This window comes from Phlebotomus papatasi, chromosome 2, assembly GCF_024763615.1.
Source record: "Phlebotomus papatasi isolate M1 chromosome 2, Ppap_2.1, whole genome shotgun sequence".
NCBI lineage: Eukaryota > Metazoa > Arthropoda > Insecta > Diptera > Psychodidae > Phlebotomus > Phlebotomus papatasi.
In genome coordinates, this window is record NC_077223.1 from 49,724,952 (window position 1) to 49,746,344 (window position 21,393).

The 21,393-nt window shown below is 34.7% G+C and overlaps 3 protein-coding genes across 3 annotated transcripts; 1 reads left to right on the forward strand and 2 right to left on the reverse strand.

Annotated features, from left to right (window-relative positions):
- Positions 1 to 294: 294 nt before the first annotated feature.
- Positions 295 to 6,902, forward strand: LOC129801531 (enolase). Its single transcript, XM_055846700.1, has 2 exons — positions 295 to 478; positions 5,400 to 6,902. Exon 2 carries the CDS (start codon positions 5,407 to 5,409, stop codon positions 6,706 to 6,708), a length of 1,302 nt encoding a protein of 433 aa, XP_055702675.1. The 5' UTR covers positions 295 to 478; positions 5,400 to 5,406; the 3' UTR covers positions 6,709 to 6,902.
- LOC129801598 (ras-like GTP-binding protein RhoL) lies at positions 943 to 1,769 on the reverse strand. The gene is made up of 3 exons (XM_055846821.1): positions 1,612 to 1,769; positions 1,424 to 1,538; positions 943 to 1,356 (listed from the first exon to the last, which is right to left on the reverse strand). The coding sequence occupies exons 1-3, from the start codon at positions 1,728 to 1,730 to the stop codon at positions 1,015 to 1,017; spliced, it is 576 nt and encodes a 191-aa protein (XP_055702796.1). The 5' UTR covers positions 1,731 to 1,769; the 3' UTR covers positions 943 to 1,014.
- Positions 6,903 to 12,788: 5,886 nt separating the features above from the next.
- On the reverse strand, positions 12,789 to 18,255 carry LOC129801478 (elongator complex protein 2). Its single transcript, XM_055846576.1, has 4 exons — positions 18,050 to 18,255; positions 17,472 to 17,988; positions 12,997 to 14,521; positions 12,789 to 12,940 (listed from the first exon to the last, which is right to left on the reverse strand). Exons 1-4 carry the CDS (start codon positions 18,176 to 18,178, stop codon positions 12,823 to 12,825), a joined length of 2,289 nt encoding a protein of 762 aa, XP_055702551.1. The 5' UTR covers positions 18,179 to 18,255; the 3' UTR covers positions 12,789 to 12,822.
- Positions 18,256 to 21,393: the final 3,138 nt, after the last annotated feature.

The following is a 21,393-nucleotide window of genomic DNA, read 5'->3' on the forward strand; positions in this document are numbered from 1 at the left end:
AATGCCACTTTGGGTTTTTAAGTATTAGGGACGATAGTGGCACCACCGGTGTCCCGATTTTTTTTCCTACGGCCTTCCAAAGTTATGTTTTGTACTAAGATGTCAGAAAAAGTGATTTTGTCTGACCCTGAATTTTTTACCCTCTCCTCTTTAAAGGGTTAACTTCATCATAATTATCCCTTTAATTTTAATTCATAATTAATTTTAGATTTAAAAAATACACCGATTTTTTTACAGTTTTCAAATTTTACATCACTGTATTTAATTACGTGTAATAAATCAAGAAGCTGTCTAGAAAAAATTTAGAACCAATCCGTCAAATTGCAACACTGACCTTCATTTCACCTTCTGTGTTTGGTGAAAAGTCTTACAGCTCCAGTGATCTTTCTCACTTCCGTTGTTAAACTTCGAGAAAAGTTATCTTGTACCATCTCATCTCCACAATCATATCACCTGCTTTGCGGTATCTTCATCATTTGTGAGTATTCTTTTTCATATTCGTAGTTATATTGATTTTTTTGGTGTTTTTTTTCGCCATTTGCCGTGCAACAGAAGTACCGAAACCGAAAGGTTCACGCCTTATTTTAAAAATCTCCTTTTTTTTACTTAAGTTTACTAGATCAATGGAAAATTTTGCAAAAAATAATTGTATAATTATGTGAATAAATCGGTTTGAGTGGGTAGAAATATTATAATTGTTCTATGTCGGCAAAATTCTTTAACCTTGAACACCCTCCTGAAGGAGAGTCTAATTTTCATAATCCGGGAATTTGTTTCTTAATTTGCAGTCTCTTATCTTCATCTTTTAAACGGGCTTTAAATTTATTAAATTTGCTATTATCATAACTTTTTTTTCTTTAATTATGGATATATCGCAGAAGTTATTGGCTGATCGCAACATTTTTTCAGATGGTGCAATTAAAAAAAAACTATGTTAAAGAATCTTGGTCTTTATATCGTCTTTATAGTCTTATAGAATAATAATAATTTTAAGTACAAATTGTTGAGAATTTTTTACCAGCACCAACATGAGCAACTTTCGGAATTTTCTTCATCAGCAGCATAATTATTCGTGACTCCAACAACTGAAGCTCGAACAGCCTCATGAATGACTAGTTGGACATTTTTATGAGTTTTTGCGGAACTCTCAATAAATATATTTGCATTTATCCTCTTCCGGAGGGCTTCCCCTTCTTTTGTAGTCACCGCATGCGGTGTCTTCATATCCTCTTTTGTCCCTACCAGAACAATCGGTATGTTTGGTTGCGAACGTCTCAGTTCTGGAATCCATTTGAGTTCAATATTGTCAAAAGAAGTGCGTTCGGGAATCGAATAACACAATAAAAAGGCATCAGCCTAAAATGAAGAATAATTATATGGAACTGTATTTGATGAAGCAAAAAAAAAACTTCATTTTAATTACTCGTTTGTAGAAAGTTTGACGTATTTTATCAAAATCCTCCTGACCGGCTGTATCATACAGCTTAACGTAATACAGTATATTGTCCACAGTCAGCTCGATTTCCTCCTTCTCGAAGCTTTAGAAGACATGCAATAATTCAACAATTTAAGCACTCTTATCAATCTTTTGAAATATTAGCAATAACTCACATTGTGGCCTGATAAGTTTCCTTGAAGGACCCATCGGTATAGGCGAAAAGAAGAGATGTTTTCCCAACTTGTCCGTCACCAACAACAACGATATGTTTAACATTATTAAAGGAGGACATTATTCAATGAGGAAACTTCCAATGACTAACGTCTGCTGGTGTATTCTAATAAAATTAAACCTGATAGTCTGCTATCTTATCATTCTCTATCTCTTTCTTTCATTTATATTCTTCCCACTCTTGGTTGATTGATAAAAGGTATAAAAAAAAGTGTTTGTGAGAACAATTCAAACGTATTTATCAAGCCTGTAAGATACTTTAAGAATTGCATCCATAATCATAAGAATATGACATAACCATATATGGGAGATTCCGGAGATTCCTTTATCTCACCATTTTTTTCTCAAAAAAAAAATGCCGATTTACTGGATTTTCTGCTTGAAGAGAATAATCAATAAGAACAGCGAAAAAGGGAACGGATCCTACCATTATAAAAAATGAAAAAAAAAATTAAGTCCAGAAGGGGTGGCAAAGCGTCCGAGGCTTTGCGAGCTGATCGAACTCCCGAGAAGGAACTCTACCTTATATTCCTTTTCGCAAATGTTTCTGGTGAATATAAAATTATTTTCGAATTAAATTTGTCTATAAATCATCACCTCAAAACCAGCTTGAAGTTAAAAATTGTTCAAGATGAGGGTTTCAAAAAATCATTAACCTTTTAATTAATAAATTAACCAAATCGGGTGGAAATTATGCTTTTGAACTTGAATAATTCAAGATGGCGATTTTTCCGGTGATAGGTGTCTAAGGACGAAATGTTCAGCTGGACTACCTCCAAAATATTTCCAAAAATGAACGTAATCGTCAGCGCCAATTTTTTGAAAAGTTAGAAAAACCTCATTGGCACTTTTTAGGGGGGTAGGGAACGCACGAAAGGGGAGGGGGAAAATAAAGAGGTTAAGTTCGAGATAACGTCATTTGAGGAGGGGTCATCGAAGACCGGAAGTTGATATCTCTTACCGTTTGAATTTTATATGGGTCAAAAGACTGAAAAAGTGCGAAAAACAGTATTTTTAAAATAGAGCTATTACCGTTACTTTCCCGATCCATCACCGATTATGACCGATGCAGTCGTGTTCAGAATTAAAAGATCTTTCAAAAATGTCCAAATTTGTTCAAATGGTTCAAATCCATTGAAAATTAGACCGACGTTTGACCTTCAATAATTCAAGATGTCGATTTTTCCGGTGATAGGTGTCAAAGGACGAAATGTTCAGCTGGACTACCTCCAAAGCATTTCCAAAAATGAACGAAATCGTCAGGGCCAATTTTTTGCAAAGTCAAAAAACATGTTCTTGGAGGGGATAAAAGGGTTGTGGGGTAATTTAAGTAAGTTAGTTAGATAGAGAATGTTGATTTGTGGGGGGGGGTCACCGAAGACCGGAAGTCAATATCTCTTACCGTTTGGTAGCCAGGATGGAAAGAAGTTGAAAAAAACACGATTGTTAAAACTGCTCTCTCTCTCTTGGAGTTCGAGCAGTTAAAATGTCACTTATTTTTTAACTCCCTTAAATTCATTCCATATAAGGGAAGAGCACCCCTGATCGGAATGTTAAGGGACATGTTCGATATTTAGTTGAAAATATACGCCCTAAAATACTTATTTGATATTTTTGTGTATACTAATTGGTATTTTAGTGACCCATTAAGATTAAACTATATCTGTGCATTTAAATTTTAAATTTTTCAATAAATTAATAAAAAATAAGTGTAATTGGAACTATGTACCCTGTACCTCGGATCGTCAGAAATTCAATCAACTGTTTCTGTTTTTGATGATTACTTTGACATAATTGTGGAGGACATTTGTGTCTACATTTCGTCCATACATCATTTTTCGATCAGATAATGCGATTTGTCCGATTTTTTCGTTCAAATGTGAAAAAAATGATTTTCCCCATAATAACACTTTGAAACCACTCAGATGCCAATTTGACTGCTTCTACTCGATCAAAACACTTAAAATAGGGTTTTAAAAGGAAAGTGTCACAAAATACAATAATTCTTTGATATAGTTGAAGTTCATCAAATGAACTCTTGGGGCGCTCTGGTCGAAAAAACGAGTTCAGAAACAAACAACCTCGATTATCTCGGCTTCTGATTAATCGATGAGATCAAGTTCTACGGCAAAATTATAAAAAAACATTATGGTCTACATTTCACCCATACATCACTTTTCTGTCACTCCATCTAAATCCTTGATATTTTGGTTTAAATACAAAATTTGTAAAATTTCACGAATATGATTCAAGATAACTGAATGGCGTCCCCGAACTTTAGCTCTAAATCGAATTTGAATGCATTCCGAATTAGCTTACGTTAAGAATCTGACCTACATAAGCCGGTTAGGATTATTTGTCCCTTTTATATATTTTGTATGCTAAAACCACTTTGAATAGTCCGACTTTTAGCGGCTGTCCGACTTTTAAATAATTACCCTAGTTAGACCAAAGAATTTTTTAAACAAAGTCAAAGGCAATAATTTATTACATTCTCCCCCCCCGCCACATACGCATGAGTTCAGTAGGAGAAATCTGTAATTTTCGTGGCATTGTCACGCGTGAGTTCGAAACCTGACAATGCCAATTGAGCTTTTATTTGTCATATCATATGAGTTCGAAAATGCAATTCACTGCTTTTTTAATGAAATGCCTTTACTTTGTGATATTATGCAAATACAGTCTGTCTTGGTTGATTTCTTTAACAACATTCATTATCATTTTAATTGCCAAAAATCTCAAATATGTGACTTCTGACAATGTCACATGAGCTGAAATGGCAATACCACGGCTACAGAATCGCATTTTCGAAAAAGCTCTTCTGAGATTCAAACCCAATTTGTCATATGGCATTCCCAGAGCGTTACAGAATTCCCTTCCAGGAAGGATCTAATTTCACAAAGTTTTTATCTGCTGTTTAGGGAAGTTATCGGTTGATTTAGGCTTATTCCTAGTTTAGGTATAAAAGCCATTAACCCATTCTATACCATGGTGTTATACAACATACGCAAATTGAGTGATTTTAGATGATTTATTCCTAGGCAATTTTTATCCAAATTGAAGTAGAGAATGGATTTTTAGTATCTTTAGTTCTTCAGTTACTTGGGAAAAATAATCAGACAGAGATGAAAATACATTTTGTTATTGTTTTCTTGCTTCGCTTTTTTGCTCAAAATGGCAGACGGAAAATTTGACATCCCGTCAAATTTGTTAAAATTGGCCTCTTTCCTCTTTCCTGATTTGAATTCTAGTCGCCAAATTGTTTTCTTGGATAGTTACTCTATCTAAATCAATAGAGTTTGTAATGAATTAAGGCACAGAATTTAAATTCAGCGACTGTTAAGACGTGTGTTTGACAGGGGCTCCCGCCGCCCCCATAATAGGTAAAATTTTTTTCTTTTAAAAAAAATCATCTATTAACTCTTTAAGGACAAGAAGGTCAATAATTGGGGGTCAGAAAAAATCATTTTTTCCGACCTTTTAGAGCAAAACACAACTTTAGAAGGCCATAGGAAAAATTTCATTTTTGGGTCACCGGTGACCCAATCGTCCTTAAAGGGTTAATCTGTAGGAAACTAATCCGAAAATACGAACATTCTACCTCAAATATTTCTGGTACATTGATTGAATGGGTTAATTAAATGCTTATGTTATTATCTCAATTTTTATTAAATTTTATTTTCTATAGTTTATTGAATCTTTTCTTCTTTTGACTCTTTTATCATTTTAGGAGAACTATGGTTGTCCAGAAGATTTTAGCTCGTCAGATTTTTGACTCTCGCGGAAATCCCACCGTTGAGGTTGACCTCACTACGAATCTTGGCCTTTTTAGGGCAGCCGTACCATCTGGTGCTTCCACTGGTGTCCATGAGGCCTTGGAATTGCGTGACAATGACAAAAACCATTACCATGGAAAGGCTGTCCTTAAAGCAGTGGACAACATCAACAAAATCATTGCTCCCGAGCTTATTAAGTCTGGGCTGTGTGTAACACAGCAGGAAGAAGTTGATAACTTTATGCTGAAGCTCGATGGGACAGAGAACAAGAGCAAATTGGGAGCCAATGCTATTTTGGGAGTATCATTGGCTGTCTGCAAAGCTGGAGCTGCTGCCAAGGGTGTTCCTTTGTATCAGCATATTGCTACTCTTGCAGGAAATCCCAATATCATTCTCCCTGTACCGGCATTTAATGTCATCAATGGTGGTAGTCATGCTGGTAATAAACTGGCTATGCAAGAATTTATGATTCTGCCGACTGGAGCGGCATCCTTTACTGAAGCTATGAAGATTGGATCGGAAGTGTATCATCATCTCAAAAAAGTCATCAACAACAAGTTTGGCTTGGACGCTACGGCCGTTGGAGATGAAGGTGGCTTTGCTCCCAACATTCTCAACAACAAGGATGCCTTGTTCCTCATCCAAGACGCCATTAGTAAGGCCGGGTACACAGGTAAAGTGGAGATTGGCATGGATGTGGCAGCTTCGGAATTTCACAAGGACGGCATGTATGATTTGGACTTTAAAAATCCCAATAGTGACAAGTCTCTCTGGCTGACCCCAGACAAACTCACTGATCTCTATTTGGAGTTTATCAAGGAATTCCCAATTGTGAGCATTGAGGATCCTTTTGACCAAGATCATTGGGATGCTTGGTCCAAGATGACAGCGGCCACGAATATCCAGATCGTCGGGGACGATCTTACCGTGACCAATCCCAAGCGCATTGCCACGGCTATTGAGAAGAAGGCATGCAACTGCCTCTTGCTGAAGGTCAACCAAATTGGTACAGTGACGGAATCAATTAAAGCCCATAATCTGGCCAAGAGCAATGGTTGGGGCACCATGGTTTCTCATCGATCTGGAGAGACTGAGGACACCTTCATTGCTGACCTTGTTGTGGGTCTCAGCACTGGCCAAATTAAAACTGGTGCTCCGTGCCGCTCTGAGAGATTAGCCAAGTACAATCAGATTCTAAGAATTGAAGAAGAACTCGGAGCTGGAGCCAAATTTGCTGGCAAGAGCTTCCGTAAACCACAGTAAAAATCATTGTAAAAATGAGTGTTTATCACGTAAAATTCGGATGCATGTACGCAATCTTCTCAATAATCCCACAAAAGGAGACAATATTGTGTAAAAGCTTAAGAAGCTAACTCCTTTTTGAAAGTCATTGTAATTGAAATACTTGTGAAGTATCAATAAAAGTTTTTCTTGTTGGGAACCATTTGGTAGATAAATTATGTCTTTTATTTTAAATGAGATTCTTACATATAACTTCTAAAAACGACTCAGAGAAAACGTAAAGAAATTAACTTGCAATTAACCCATTCCTTACCATGGTATTATACATCATACACAAATTGAGTGAATTTAGATGATTTATTTCTGGGCAACTTTTATCCGAATTGCTGTCGGGAATGGATTTTTAGTAACTTTAGTTCTTCAATTACTCGGGAAAAATAATCAGACAGAGATGAAAATACATTTTGTTATTGTTTTCTTGCTTCGCGGAGGGTCATGCAAAATTTTTGCTCAAAATGGCGGACGGAAAATTCGACATCCCGTCGAATTTGTTAGCCTTCATCCTCTTTCCTGATTTGAATTCTAGTTGCCAATTTGATTTATTGGATAGTTACTCTATCTAAATCAATAGAGTTTGTAATGAATTAATGTACATAATTTAAATTCAGTGACCGTTAAGACGCGTGTTTGAGGACGGCTCTCCGCCGCTCTCCGCGCCCCTATAATGGATAAAATTTTTGTCTTCAAAAAATTCATCTAATAATCTGTAGGAAACTAATCCCAAAATATGAACATTTTATCTCAAGTATTTCTGGCACATTGACTGAATGGGTTAAATAAGGTAAGATGGAGCAATTCGGAACCATGTCTAATTTGGCACTTTGAGATTTCCTAGTAACAATTCAGATGGCAAAAGGAAAAAAAAAACAACGAAGAAGTACTCTCGAATGTAAGGCCTTGTACTTCTTCGTGGTTTTCTTTTTCTCTTTGGCCGTCTGAAACAATGAGAAAATTCCAAAATAGACGTGATCCTACAATGAAGATCCCTATCCTACGATTGGATTATCCTGATTTGAAAAGTCTGAAAACAGCTACAAAACTTTCTAGTAGGGGAGAGTAGGGTAGTTTTACTCTTTAAGGATGATTTAAGGCCACCGATGACCTATCATCACCGGTTCATCGGTGACCTTTCTTGTCCCATAATTTACTTTAAAAAAAAAATTCCCTAAAAGGAGATGGCAAAGCGTCCCAACTTTACGGAATGCTCGAATTCACGACATAGAGTTCTCCGTGAATTAGTTTTTCGCGTAATATTTTGGTGCTGGTCTACTAGAGATCAAATCATAAAAGCATTCAAAAATCAAAATAAATCGGTACTTAACCGGTTTACCGATGAAGACCAATGCAGCCGAGATCACAATTTCAATACCTTTCCAAAAAATCCAAATTTAAGTAAATCGGTTGAAAAATGGGCCCTCTAAAAGTGGTTGATCTTTGACCTTCAATAATTCAAAATATATAGCAAATTTTCCGGTCATAGGTATGTTTGGACGAAATATTTGCCTGGACCACTCCTAAAACATATCCGAAAATCATTCAAAAAGTTTTGGCTAATTTATACGGACTGTACGTCAATTTTAATTTTTCATGGTGACCACCATGCTCCGAACAATTTGGGAGGCCGCCACCGTCACGGCCTTTCGAACCCCAAACTCTTTCGTTGCTGGGAATTTACGAAAATATACTTATGATTTTGATTTCATGTTGTTTTGCGCCTGGAATCTAGGCAAAACCGTTTTTCCAGTTTTTTGATCTCGGGTGCCTATATCTCCGATCCTGCTGAACCGATTTATTTCTTAATATGGGGACATTTGTTCTCCTTTACATACCCGATAATCCTTTTGACAGATGGGGTTCGTACAACTTACACCAGGGGCGCTGTAGTCTCATATATGTCAGAAAACATGGAAAAATTGAACTTTTTAGCAACTTTAATCAAAAATATCTCGAAATCTAGGACTGTCCCTAACAATCTGTTTTATGGGTTTGATAGATAATTTAATCAGTTACATTTTCGTCTATGTACAACTTTTCTCTCAGATTGATTTTTGACCTCGAAATTGAGGTTCAAACAAAAATCGAGCACTTATCCACAATTACAGAAAATCTTTACTAATTTCACACATTTTGACTTTTTCTTTTCAAATTTAGAAAGCTCAGGGTATTTTTTACCCTTTTCTTAACAACTGTAGAACTTTAATCATGTTTTCTGTTTTATAAAAAAGTGTGGTAATAACTCAAACAATATCTTTAGTAAATATAGATTTCAGTCTTAGGCCCAACGCACAATAAATTTTGTTTAGTAAACATGTTTTTAACATTTCAATGAGAGCGAGTGAGATCTAGATCTAGTCATCTGATTCACTCCTAAAGAAAATTTTGAAAACATGTTTACAAACAAAAGTTATTGTGCTTTGGGCATTACTTCAATCTTAAAAAAAAAATATTACAAAAAAGGCATATTTAAATGCATATTGCATAATTTTAAATACTTCTTATTAAATTTATGTTTTATAATCAAAAAGCATCTATTTTAGCTTTTACATATAACAGTTATTCATGGAAAACTCTGCATCAAAGCCTTTTTTAGAATTCAATTTTTTATTATTCTTTGGAACATTCTTTGGATTATTTTTTTTTTCTACAATTATCGGCTTTAACCTAATGATTACGTAATTTTTGTCGAAATAAATCTAAAACTAGTCTTGAATAAAACTAAAAGAAACACAAAACTACTAGTTTGTGAACTTGTAACTGTTACTTTGTACAGTAGAGTCTCGCTATAGGCCATCGCTCTATAGTCCACAATTTATCGACCGTTGATTTCAAAACACTGATTTTAAGTTAGGTTATGTTTTTTAGTATGCGACATGCATAATTATTTTAATATTTTTGGCAAACTTTATTAAGTAGTTGTGATAATTGTGATCTACAATGAAGAAAGCAAGGACAAGTACCACAATCGCAAAGAAAATGGAAGCCGTCGAGCAATTTCAATACTAAAAATCGTTGATAATTTTAAAAAATTACATGGACTATAGTGCGACCCAAGTGTCACATTTGAAACCAAATATGGACTATAGCGAGACTCTACTGTATATCACATAATTTAAAACTTTACACAAATTTCCAAGTAATAAAATAACATCTAAGTAATTAAAATAGTATATAAAAATCACCGTACTATCGATATTTAATCATTAAATATTATAATAAGGACTTGCGTTGCCTAATCGGTAGGACAAAAAATATTGACACCCGAAATTGTGAAATTTTACTCTAGTTGGCTAAGTGCTCGATTTTCGTGTGAAACCCAATTTCGAGGTTAAATAACAATCTGAGAGAATAGTTGTACATGGATAAAAATGTAGCTAATAAAATGCTCTATCAAACTCACAAAATAGATGGTTAGTGACAGTCCTAGTTTTCGATATATATTTTTTTTAACCCTTTAATGACGATTGGGTCACCCGTGACCCATAGAGAAAATAATTTTTCCTGACTACCTGAAGTTATTTCTTTCTAATGTTTGTACCTAATCACAAAGTAGAAAGATGTAGGAATCTAGAATATTTTTTGCAAATCTCCAACTATTTGCTATATCAAAAATATTTCTACTCAAAAATGACAAATTTTCAAATTTTCACGTTGGTACTTGAATTTTAATATTTTTAATATTTCTAATTTTTTTTAAGCAAAAACCTTTTGGGACAAGAAACTATAATAACTATACATAATATTTCTCAACAAAGTAAAAATTATAGTCTATTGGTATTTTCAGGAAAACTTCATAATTTTCATGGGTCATATATGACCCAATCGTCCCTAAAGGTGAAAAAACACCGAATCTGTCTCTAGTGGATTTTCGAAGATTTGGAGTTAGACTGTTTCATGTTTTTGTTTATGTGTGCGCAAAATAGTTAATTATTCGTGTAATATTGTGTGATATATCAATTAGCTGAGATTTTCCAGTGCAATACTGATGAGTGAAGAAGGTAATATTTTGATAATTTGTAAGATACTTCTGCGTATATGTTGTAAATTAATAACTTTTTACTCTTGTAGATGACTTCAAAAATGGAAAAAAAAATCATGATAAATGAACACGAAATCATCCACATATTATACCCGGAAGATAGCGATGATGGCGACAATCTTGTCCTGAATGAAAGCGACATAATATATTTGAAACAAGACGTGGATGAAGTGGACTTTGAAGTCTTCATCGAAAACGCATCAACTCCGGAAGAACTCCCAGATCCACAGCAATGTGCAACTGTACGTCTTAAATTCCCAGAAACAAACATTACCTACCCATTACCATCAAACATGTTTCGAAGAAAACTCAGGTTCACATGGTGCTATCAGAAAAAAAGGATTGTAAGACCAAATGTATTTGTGAGGCATGCGACATTTATCTCTGTGTTACCTTACCAGTATGCGAAATTTGTTTCGATGAATATCATAAAAATTAAAAATGAAGTAAACAATAAAACATTTTTTCATAAAAATTATTGTTTTTGTGTACCAGTCTTCAAGATTCTTTGAGACCAAAAATTGAATGAGATTTTTTAAAATTAAGTTTTGATCGTTTTAATTTTTACTCGTACTCTAATTTTTTTTTTATTATTACAAATATATTTAAGTTATTTATCTTTCAAAAATACCAGAGCAAACGAGTAAACTAGTCGTCTGGAAAATTTTGTGCATTTTTACCTTTAAAGACGATTGGGTCATATTTGACCCATAGTTTTCCAGGACTCCTAGGGATGGGAAATATTTTTTTAACCATAAATCTCTTATTTAGGCTAAAATATCGAGGGAAACTTGATTTCGTTGAATTTCGCTCAGCGGAAAGCTTCTCGTCCTTAAAGGGTTAAATCAGAAACTGATGGAAATGTAATCTCGTCATTATTTTGATTATAATTACATTAAGCCATCTCTCGGCTTAAGTCGTAAGTGTGTCCAGAACATAAGCACCACCTCTTCAACTCATACTCTACATAGAATTGAAACCGCTAGAATTTGGTAAACATTTTCATCAAGTTATTTTTGGACCTTATCATCCTTATCATCAATCATCCTGAAGCTACTTTATTCAGTCAGCCAGAGTCTACAGGGACTGCTGGGTGATCCCCCGGTCCTAGTCATATTATTTGTAACCTTCGTACAAGGGGTAACTCATTTCCATTTTTTCTGACAAGGGTTTCTGGTTTCTCGGGTTTTGTGATGCAAAGAGTGGATTTCTCGGGTTTCACGATGAAGAAATTGACTTTCTCGGGTTTCGCAATGCAAAAAATGGGATTTCTCGGACAATTAACGAGGGTTTATTGGGTTTATCAATATGAGTTACTCCTTGCCTTCGTAATAATGTATTTCTTTAAGAATTGAAGGGAAATTTTTTTGCCCTGCGGCTTAAGCTTCTTTCTTAACCCTTTAAGGACGATTGGAACACCGGTGTCCCATAAAGAAAATAATTTTTCCTTTATATTTTTACCTTTTTATACTTCTAATTTTTTTAAGCAAAACTCTTTTGGGCATACAAACTACAATATTCGTACGCAATATTTATCATTAGAATGAAAATTATTATTTATTGGTATCGTCAGAAAAATTACTTAAATTTTTGGGCTATTTTTGTCCCTATCGTTCATAGAAGCACAAAATACACCGTATCAGATTCTGTTGGACTTTCCAAGGTTAGATGTAAGAATTATCATTGATTATGTTTCCCAGTTTAATTTTTATTGCTGATATTCAGCCCGTAAAAGGTGTCTCGTCGTTAAAGGGTTAATCAATATAGGGGGAATTAGGGCAGCTTTGAAATTGTGCTCTTTTCTCCTATTTTTAAGCGAAATTGCACCATATTATAAACTCAACAAACCATTTGAGAAACTAAATTACATCGTAATAGGATTAAAATAGGATTAAAAAGCTCAATTTCAAAACTTCCCCATTTTCCCCTACACAATAGAAATCTCACCTACCATAATCTCATCAAAGTTTATCGCTGATTTGAAGATTTGGTCTTATGAATAAACTAAAAATCTCATTCTATTTAAGAGTTTATTTCTTTTACAAAAACGCCTCAATATTGAATATTCTTACCAAATAATCATCGCCGCAGCTTGCAAGTTGGAGATTCTTTCCTGGCCGAAATCTTAAACTCTTCACTGTTAAACTGTGGGCGTTTCTGTGAAAATATGTAATTTTACAATGATATTTAAAACAAAATCGCCTACTACTTACGAATTATCAATTGAATGAAGAACTTCCAAATTGTTAGCCAAAGAACACAGGGTGATTTTTCCCGATTCAAAACCTACAGCCACAAACAATTTTTCCATCACAAAATGCCCAGCAAAGTCTAGAGCTGTGATGGAGTCATCTTTAAAAGTGTGAAGAGCCGTCGTGTTGTAAAGACCTAGTGAACCATTATCACAGTTTGTTTTTTCCCAAATAACAAGCTTTCCATCCCGTGATCCTGTTGCGAATACCTTGGAGTCATGGGACCATCCACAACACCAAATAATTCTCGTGTGAATCCCATTTGTTTTGTCACTGATGGCTGTGCAAGTAAATTTTCCAGGATCTGTCGGGAGTTTTTCAAAGACACTGAATCGTCGATCACGTGACACAAGGAGGACCTTAAGATTGTCTGGTGAAAAACGAATTTGTGTTACGGTGAGTTGATGAGCATGAAGATCCTGCATTGGATGCCAGGTGTTTGTGTCCCAGAGAATTACTTTGGCATGTTCGGAATTGTTTGCTTTGCAGGATGATGCTAGGATTTTGCCATCTGGACTCACAGCCAGAGCATATACGTCATATCCATGGCCATAGAGTTTCTGAAATTCTACCCAGAGGGAGTTTTGTTTGAGATATTCATCCGTCGGTGGACTTTGGAGATCTTCATCTACTTTGACCACAGCCTCAGTATCCGGTGCCTGTGCTGACAGTCCCAGGGCTGATATAGTCACCCCAGCAACATTGCTAGATAGCAAATTTTGAAGTTCATCATCAACACAGGGCTGACAAATTGCCTGAAAATTTTTCCCAAAAGACGTGGGTGCCTGAAAGCAACGGATGATTTTTTCTTCAGCAGCTGACACGAATTTGAAACGTGAAAGAGGCGCAATAGCCTGAAGATCGTATCCATGAATCTGTGGGCGAGCTATTTCATGCCACGTCGTGAAATTATCATGCTTCCATTGACCGTGAATTCGAGTAGTCTGATCTGCAGATACGGATAAGAGATATTCACCAAGTGGCTCCCAAGCAATATCCCTCACAGCCCCAAAATGCCCCCCAAAGGTACACGTGACGCTCCAATTTTGATCATCAGAATTTTTTCGCCACATTTGTAGGCATCCTTGGTAATTGTGAGTGAGAACTGAATTGCAATCCTTTCCGAATTGTCCAGTTAGAAAGCCCATTTGATTCCCTCCTAAATCACCAAGACGAACATCTTCCAGCCACAATCCATTGGATTGTGTCCAAATCACCACGGATTTGTCAATGGATGCCGACAGAAGTTGAAGACTTCCCTGAGAATTCCTCCCGAGTTGCACACTACAAACCCATCCTTCATGTCCCTTAAGCACAGATTCCAGAACTACTTGGAAAGTATTTGCGTTGTGGAGAAACTTGAGTTTCTCAATGTTACTGGATCCCTCTTCGATACCATTAACCAGAGGCGCTTGGAAATCCGATACACGCCACAAACGAATATAATTATCCTGAGAAGATGTGGCTATTACTATCTCTTTACCATCTAATAAAATTAAAAAAAAATTATTAAAAATCAAACTTAACATACCCTAAAGCTGTCTAGACATTAGGTATATTATTGCAATAATAACATTTCAAATTGGCATTGAAATAATACTTCAATATTGACTTCAATATTAATACTTCAATATTACAACTTAACTAATGGCCTCTACACACTAGAGAAATTTATGTCCATATTGAAGAGTTTTTCCTACACAAGCTCAGGGAATTTGCTTCAATATGGACATAAAATGCTCTAGTGAGCTCGATCACAAGTAGATTTTGATTCTCCAATAGTGTCTTGGATGAAAGGTAAATGGAACTCTATTTGCACAAAAAGTCGTTGACGTTCGAAGAATCCAAATTCCATTTCGAATTTTCATACTAAATTTTCGAACAAGGTGGGGAAAATTTATCAAATATCACACTAAAAAGCTGGCAAAAGAGTTACTCAGTGATTATGGGGTGATTGCATAATGGGACAAGAACAGTAATCGTTGTTCAGTTTTTTTCCTCACAAAAATGTGAAGACCGTCACATTTTGACACTTGAGCACTTCGAAATTCGAACAGGATGTTACTTCCGCCACCTTGCGAAAGTGTTAAGAAGTAAGAAAGTCTCTTTTTTGGATCTTCAAATAGATTTTCGAATTTTCCAAGATCTACTTCTGTACGGAAAGAGTGTGTAGAGACCATAAAGCTGGCTATGCATTAGACATAATTTATTGAAATATTTCTTTTCAATATCAAATATTGACAAGGATTGCCTCCACATTGCAAAGATTTATTGACATAAATGTTTCAAAATTGAGGAAAATTGTCCAGTGTGTAGGCAAATATTGAAATATTTGTTTCAATATGGAACATTTTATTCTATATTTTATTTCATTATTTTGAATGGCTACAAACTAGGCCAAATAATGTCAATAAAAAATTTCAAAGTCACATTGAAATAAAATTTCAAAGAAATTCTAAATATCAAATTGATTTGATATTTCCTTCAATATTTTTTAATGGTCAGGAATCTTTTTCCTTCAGAACATCACAGAACTGCCGAATTTTCCTTGTTCATGAATGAAAACACATCCAAGATCAAAATCCAAGGTAAGACACATCTCTCCTGCTTCTTTCAGAAAATTCCAGATTCTTGGAATTTGGTTATATATTTTGTTTAATCTCCTCAAGAACCCAACTTGGTCAGCACTAATCACCTGCTTCAGACAGAAAATCTCAGAAGTTCTGGGATTTTATTGTATATTATGCTCAAAACCAGATACTTTCTGTGGTCAGAGGATTCCTGGAGTTTCCTCCAGGAAATCCCACATCTTCTGGGATTTTTTGTTCATTATGCCCAAAGCACTTCATATAAGTATAATTTTATGATACGAATTGGAATCCCACAGAAGGAACGAAGTTGTGGCCATGCAGTGCTTTTGCTCGCGATGGTAAACTCTCCTACGGTATAATGCGAAACATGATCCTGAAAGTCTGTGAGAATTCAAGTTATTAATTCTATTTGGCTTTTGTTTCCAATCTGAAGTGTTTTTGACATAATATACAAGAAAACCCCAGAAGATCTGGGATTTTTTGGAGGAAGCTCCAGAAATCCTCTGACCACAGAAAGTATCTGACTGGTTTTTGACATAATATTCAAAAAACTCCCAGAAGATCTAGGATTTCTTGGAGGAAGCTTCAGGAATCCTCTGACCACAGAAAGTATCTGACTGGTTTTTGACATAATATTCAAAAAACTCCGAGAAGATCTAGGATTTCTTGGAGGAAGCTTCAGGAATCCTCTGACCACAGAAAGTATCTGAAGTGTTTTTGACATAATATTCAAAAAAAATCCCAGAAGATCTAGGATTTCTTGGAGGAAGCTCCAGAATCCTCTGGCCACAGAGAGCATCTGAAGTGTTTTTGACATAATATACAAGAATATCTTAATCATAATATACAGAAAGTATCTGACTAGTTTTTGACATAATATTCAAAAAAAAATCCCAGAAGATCTGGGATTTCCTGGAGGAAGCTCCAGTAATCCTCTGGCCACAAAAAGTATCTGAAGTGTTTTGGGCATAATATACAAGAGAATCCCAGAAGATCTAGCATTTCTTGGAGGAAGCTCCAGGAATCCTCTGACCACAGAAAGTATCTGACTGGTTTTTGACAAAATATTCAGAAAAATCCCAGAAGATCTGGGATTCCTGGAGGAAACTCCAGGAATCCTCTAACCACAGAAGGTATCTGTAGTGTTTTGGGCATAATATTCAAGAAAATCTCAGAAGTTCTGAGATTTTCTGGAGAAAGCACGTGATTAGTGCTGACAAAGTTGGGTTGTTGAGGAGATTAAACAAAATATATAACCAAATTCCAAGTATCTGGGATTTTCTGGAGGAAGCAGGAGAGATGTGTCTTGCCTTGGATTTTGATCTTGGATGTGTTTTCATTCATGAACAAGGAAAATTCAGCAGTACTGTGATGTTCTGAAGGAAATAATATCAAATCAATTTGATATTTAGCATTTCTTTGAAATTTTATTTCAATGTGACTTTGAAATTTTTTATTAAAATAATTTGGCCGTTTGTAGCCATTCAAAATAATGAAATAAAATATTGAATAAAATGTTCCATATTGAAACAAATATTTCAATATTTGCCTACACACTGGACAATTTTCTTCAATATTAAAACATTTATGTCAATAAATCTTTGCAATGTGGAGGCAATCCTTGTCAATATTTGACATTGAAAAGAAATATTTCAATAAATTATGTCTAATGTATAGCCAGCTTAACACTGGACAATTTTCTGCAATATTCAAACTTTTATGTCAATAAATCTGGAATGTGTTGAGACAATTCTTGTCAATATTTGATATTGAAAAGAAATATTGCAATAAATTTTGTTTAGTGTATAGCCAGCTTAATTGATAAATCCAAATATATTTGCTTACCAATTGCCGTGTCAATTCCTCGAATCCAATCAACGTGTCCTACAAGAGTCTTCTTTAGTTGAAAGAAATTTTTCTCATCGTCAATGGAATCTACATATAGATTGATTTTATTCTCACTGGTTCCCACAAGGAGCATATTACTTCCTCCAGTGAGGAATTCCGTTATTCTAACAGCTAAACAAAAACTTTTGCCCAAATTCAGCGTTTCCCTGAGATCTACCACATCATTTTGTTTTTTCCAAACTTCCACGAAGGAATCCTTGAGCCCACCTACAATTGTCAACTGCCCAGTCTGATCAATGAGTGCATCTACATTGGAAATACCACATTTTTTCCCACTATCCAGCACCGTGGATATCGGAATATCTTCCAAATTCCGGAAGGTCCATAGTATCATAGTTCCATCATCAGATGCAGATACCAAACTGAATGTATTTTCGCATGACCCTTTCACCCATTTCAAGGCGCACACTTTACCCTGGTGACCACAAAGGGTCCTAAATATTTGCCAGCTGCCCTGAATAGAAACATAAGAAGCTAGACTAGATTTATCTTAAAATTAACATAAAAATACTTACACCCTGATCACGAGCCAATGACACACTATTGTAATTTCCAAAAGCAATTATATTCAACGAGACATTCCAGTCTACGGCATTTGATGTCCTGTTGCAAGCTGCAGAAGTGTATAAATTTTCTATTTTCATTTTTCCTACAAACACGTGTTTATATTTACAAATTCACAAAACAACTGACAACTTTGACGTGGATGGGAGAAGCTAACTACCCTATAAAGATCATGTCTGGGAAGAAATGTCCGACGACAACAGCTTGGAATTTCGTGGGAGAAAAATGCATTGCACTAATCGTCAGTTAAATCAGCATTTGTCGTAACTTTATTTTTGCAATTTTGAGATATATATATGGAATTGGCGTAATTTCGTTCATTAAATGTACTTGAGAAAAAGCAACCTTTAAAAGCTCAATAAAAATTATTTTAAATGCAATTTGTCGTATTCCTTACGATTCCGAATTCCCAGACCTTTTCAACGAGCCCAAACGTGATACTACTCGGTTGAGAAATACACTCCTCTAGAGAGCCTTTTTAACTTTTGATATTGAAAAACCGGTATTCTCAGTCCCGGGATTTTGCACTTCGGAATAATGCACCTGAGGGGCTTATGAACATACAATTAATGTTTGGCTACCATTTGGAGTCAATTTGTGAAATCATTTTTAATTTAATGTATATATACTATTTTGTAATGCGGGAAATCTGAAAAAACTATGCTTATTTTTCAAAATAAAATTTTAATTTCTTTTATTAAGGTTAAATTTTTGAATATTCTATGAATTTATCCAAGAACTCTGGCAAAAAAAGTGCTGTTTGTTAATGCATTTCTTTTAAAAAATTGAATATTTTTCTTCTGACTATACTTCGCTTCGGGAAGAAGTATAGGAAGAAGTATGGTAAAATTTTGCCAGACAAACAAAAATTTATGACCAGTTTTGTAAAAAAACAAAAATGCTTATCAAATGATCACAATTGCGAACAATGTTTGTGAAAAATGTACAAACTTTTACGAACCTTTAGTTAAGATTCTTTACAACTTTAGCTCTTTAGTGGATTATAAGCTTTACGTATTCATATAAGTATTCAAAAATAAATTCACAAACACTTACGAACTGTTTTACAAAATTTTTTTTTGTGTTAGTATATTTAAATTTAAATAAATTGTGGTGCGAGTGAAATCAGGAAAAGTAATTTTTAAATAAACGAGTTCCGCTTTGAAATAATTTCTCGAGACTGACCGTAACACAGTAAATTGCATATCCACAGGAAATATCTTTGGAATAAGTTACAGAAACGCCGTGATATATGCAAAAATCTACGGTGCCATATTCTCAGATTGTTTTCAGCGCCAACGAACGGTCTATAGAAAATGCAAATATACCACTCGAAAATTAATTTGAATCCAAGGACTTCTTGAAATTGGATCTTCAAACGTTACCCGGAAATAAGGCAGAGGACGACTGCAGTCATGACTTTCCACTATGTCTACGATAGTGTTAAGTAATGTGATACAATTTTATCATTATTTTTCTACATGTTTCCAATCCGCATTTTCGAATTCTTGTCTACCATATTAAATATGCGATTTTCCAATTTATGTTATTGGAAAAAGGTTACAGACACGCTGTGTTGTATGCGTTACTTTTTCTATACAAATTTCTTCGGTCTTTTTTTCAAAGCCGGTCATAGAAACATATTTCAAATTTATCACCTCTAAAATATTTGCATACATTTAGGAATATTTCAAAAATGATTTTATAAATCGATCACTCAGAATATAAGTCGAACAACTCGATTTTTACAAAAATCGTTTTATTCGCTTTTTGGATACTTTTTTATACCCTCTACCTTCCTTGTGAATATTATACCTGAAAGATAATTATTTTCACATAATCAATTATTAATAATTATTTTTTCATAATCATTTTTTACACTGAAGTAAAATATTTATAAGGTCATTCAACTCGTTTTAACTCGACGCGAAACTCCCTGTTTTCACAGCAGACACCGTCCTCCCTACCTTCACAATACATCCTTGGGTCTCTTATATCTCCAAGTACCCGTTTTAGGGCTAAAACTTCAGTATATTGGCTAAGCGCAAGTTTTACACATAAGCCTATACTTCGGGAAGTAGGGGAGACTGGGGCACATGTAACCATTTTCGATAGATGCGAATTTGAGGTGATTTTCCAAGCACACCGTGATTTTTTGGAAAATCTTTCTTAGCTCATGTTTTACCCTTGGGTATAGGCAATTAATCGAGGGTAATGCGAATGCTGGAAAACAATTGAATTTTCCATAGAAATAAAATTTGTGTCACTGTGCATTTTTCTCTTTTCACAAAATACCTGGGGTAGAAGTAAACACTTCCTGGGGAGGATGTAAACACCCTTTTCTCCACCCTTCAAATTAACTTTGCACCACTTTCAATTATTTTAATTACTTAAGAAATAAATAAAGACTGTATATTTTTAAAAAAATCACGACACTTTTTATAAAAAATAATTAAACTAGCAAAAAAACTAATAGCATGCAAATCAAAGACATTTTTCAATGGATTTTCTCCATATTTTGACATCATGTGACTTCTTATTGAACACAGCGTCACCAATTTTTTCGTAGTCAATAAATTAGACATTTCGCATGAAAGTCAATTTCCCGCTCTTTTACCTATAGTGATTTTGTGAAATTAAAATTGCCTGTTTACATCTACCCCAAATGCAGTTTTCTCACCAATTATTAATTCTTTTAAAATAACGAGAATCTCAATTTCTCTAGTAAATGCATTAATATAATCCTAAAAGACGTAGAAAAGAACTGGTATTGCTACATTTCGAATATTTTACACAGTTTTTAATTTCCAGGTGGAAATCCAAATGACCAAAATAATCGAAATATCAACATTTTCGGGTAAAATGATTTTTATTTTTAAAGTATTAGGATTTTATTGACCAATTCATCTGTGGACATACATCCCCATGGTATCTATGAATGCTTATGGGTTTTATCCTCTGGAGTCTTAAAATGAATGGAAAAAATCACAGTGTTTACAACTGCCCCTGTTTACTACTGCCCCAGTTCCCCCTACACTCGATCCCGGTATTATGCACATTTTCTGGACTGGAAAAACACGCGAAATGGCATTACGCATTGAAAAAATTTGCATACCCGCAGGGGCTTTCTTTACAGTAAATCCGCCGTAGAACGTATTTCGTGCGGAATAAAAGTAGTTCGATTCAAAGATTCAACTGTTTAATAGAAATGCATTAACAAGTATATACGACTAGTATATATAAATAGTATACATTCAGACGTATTTCAAAAATGATTTCATAAATTACTCCTAAT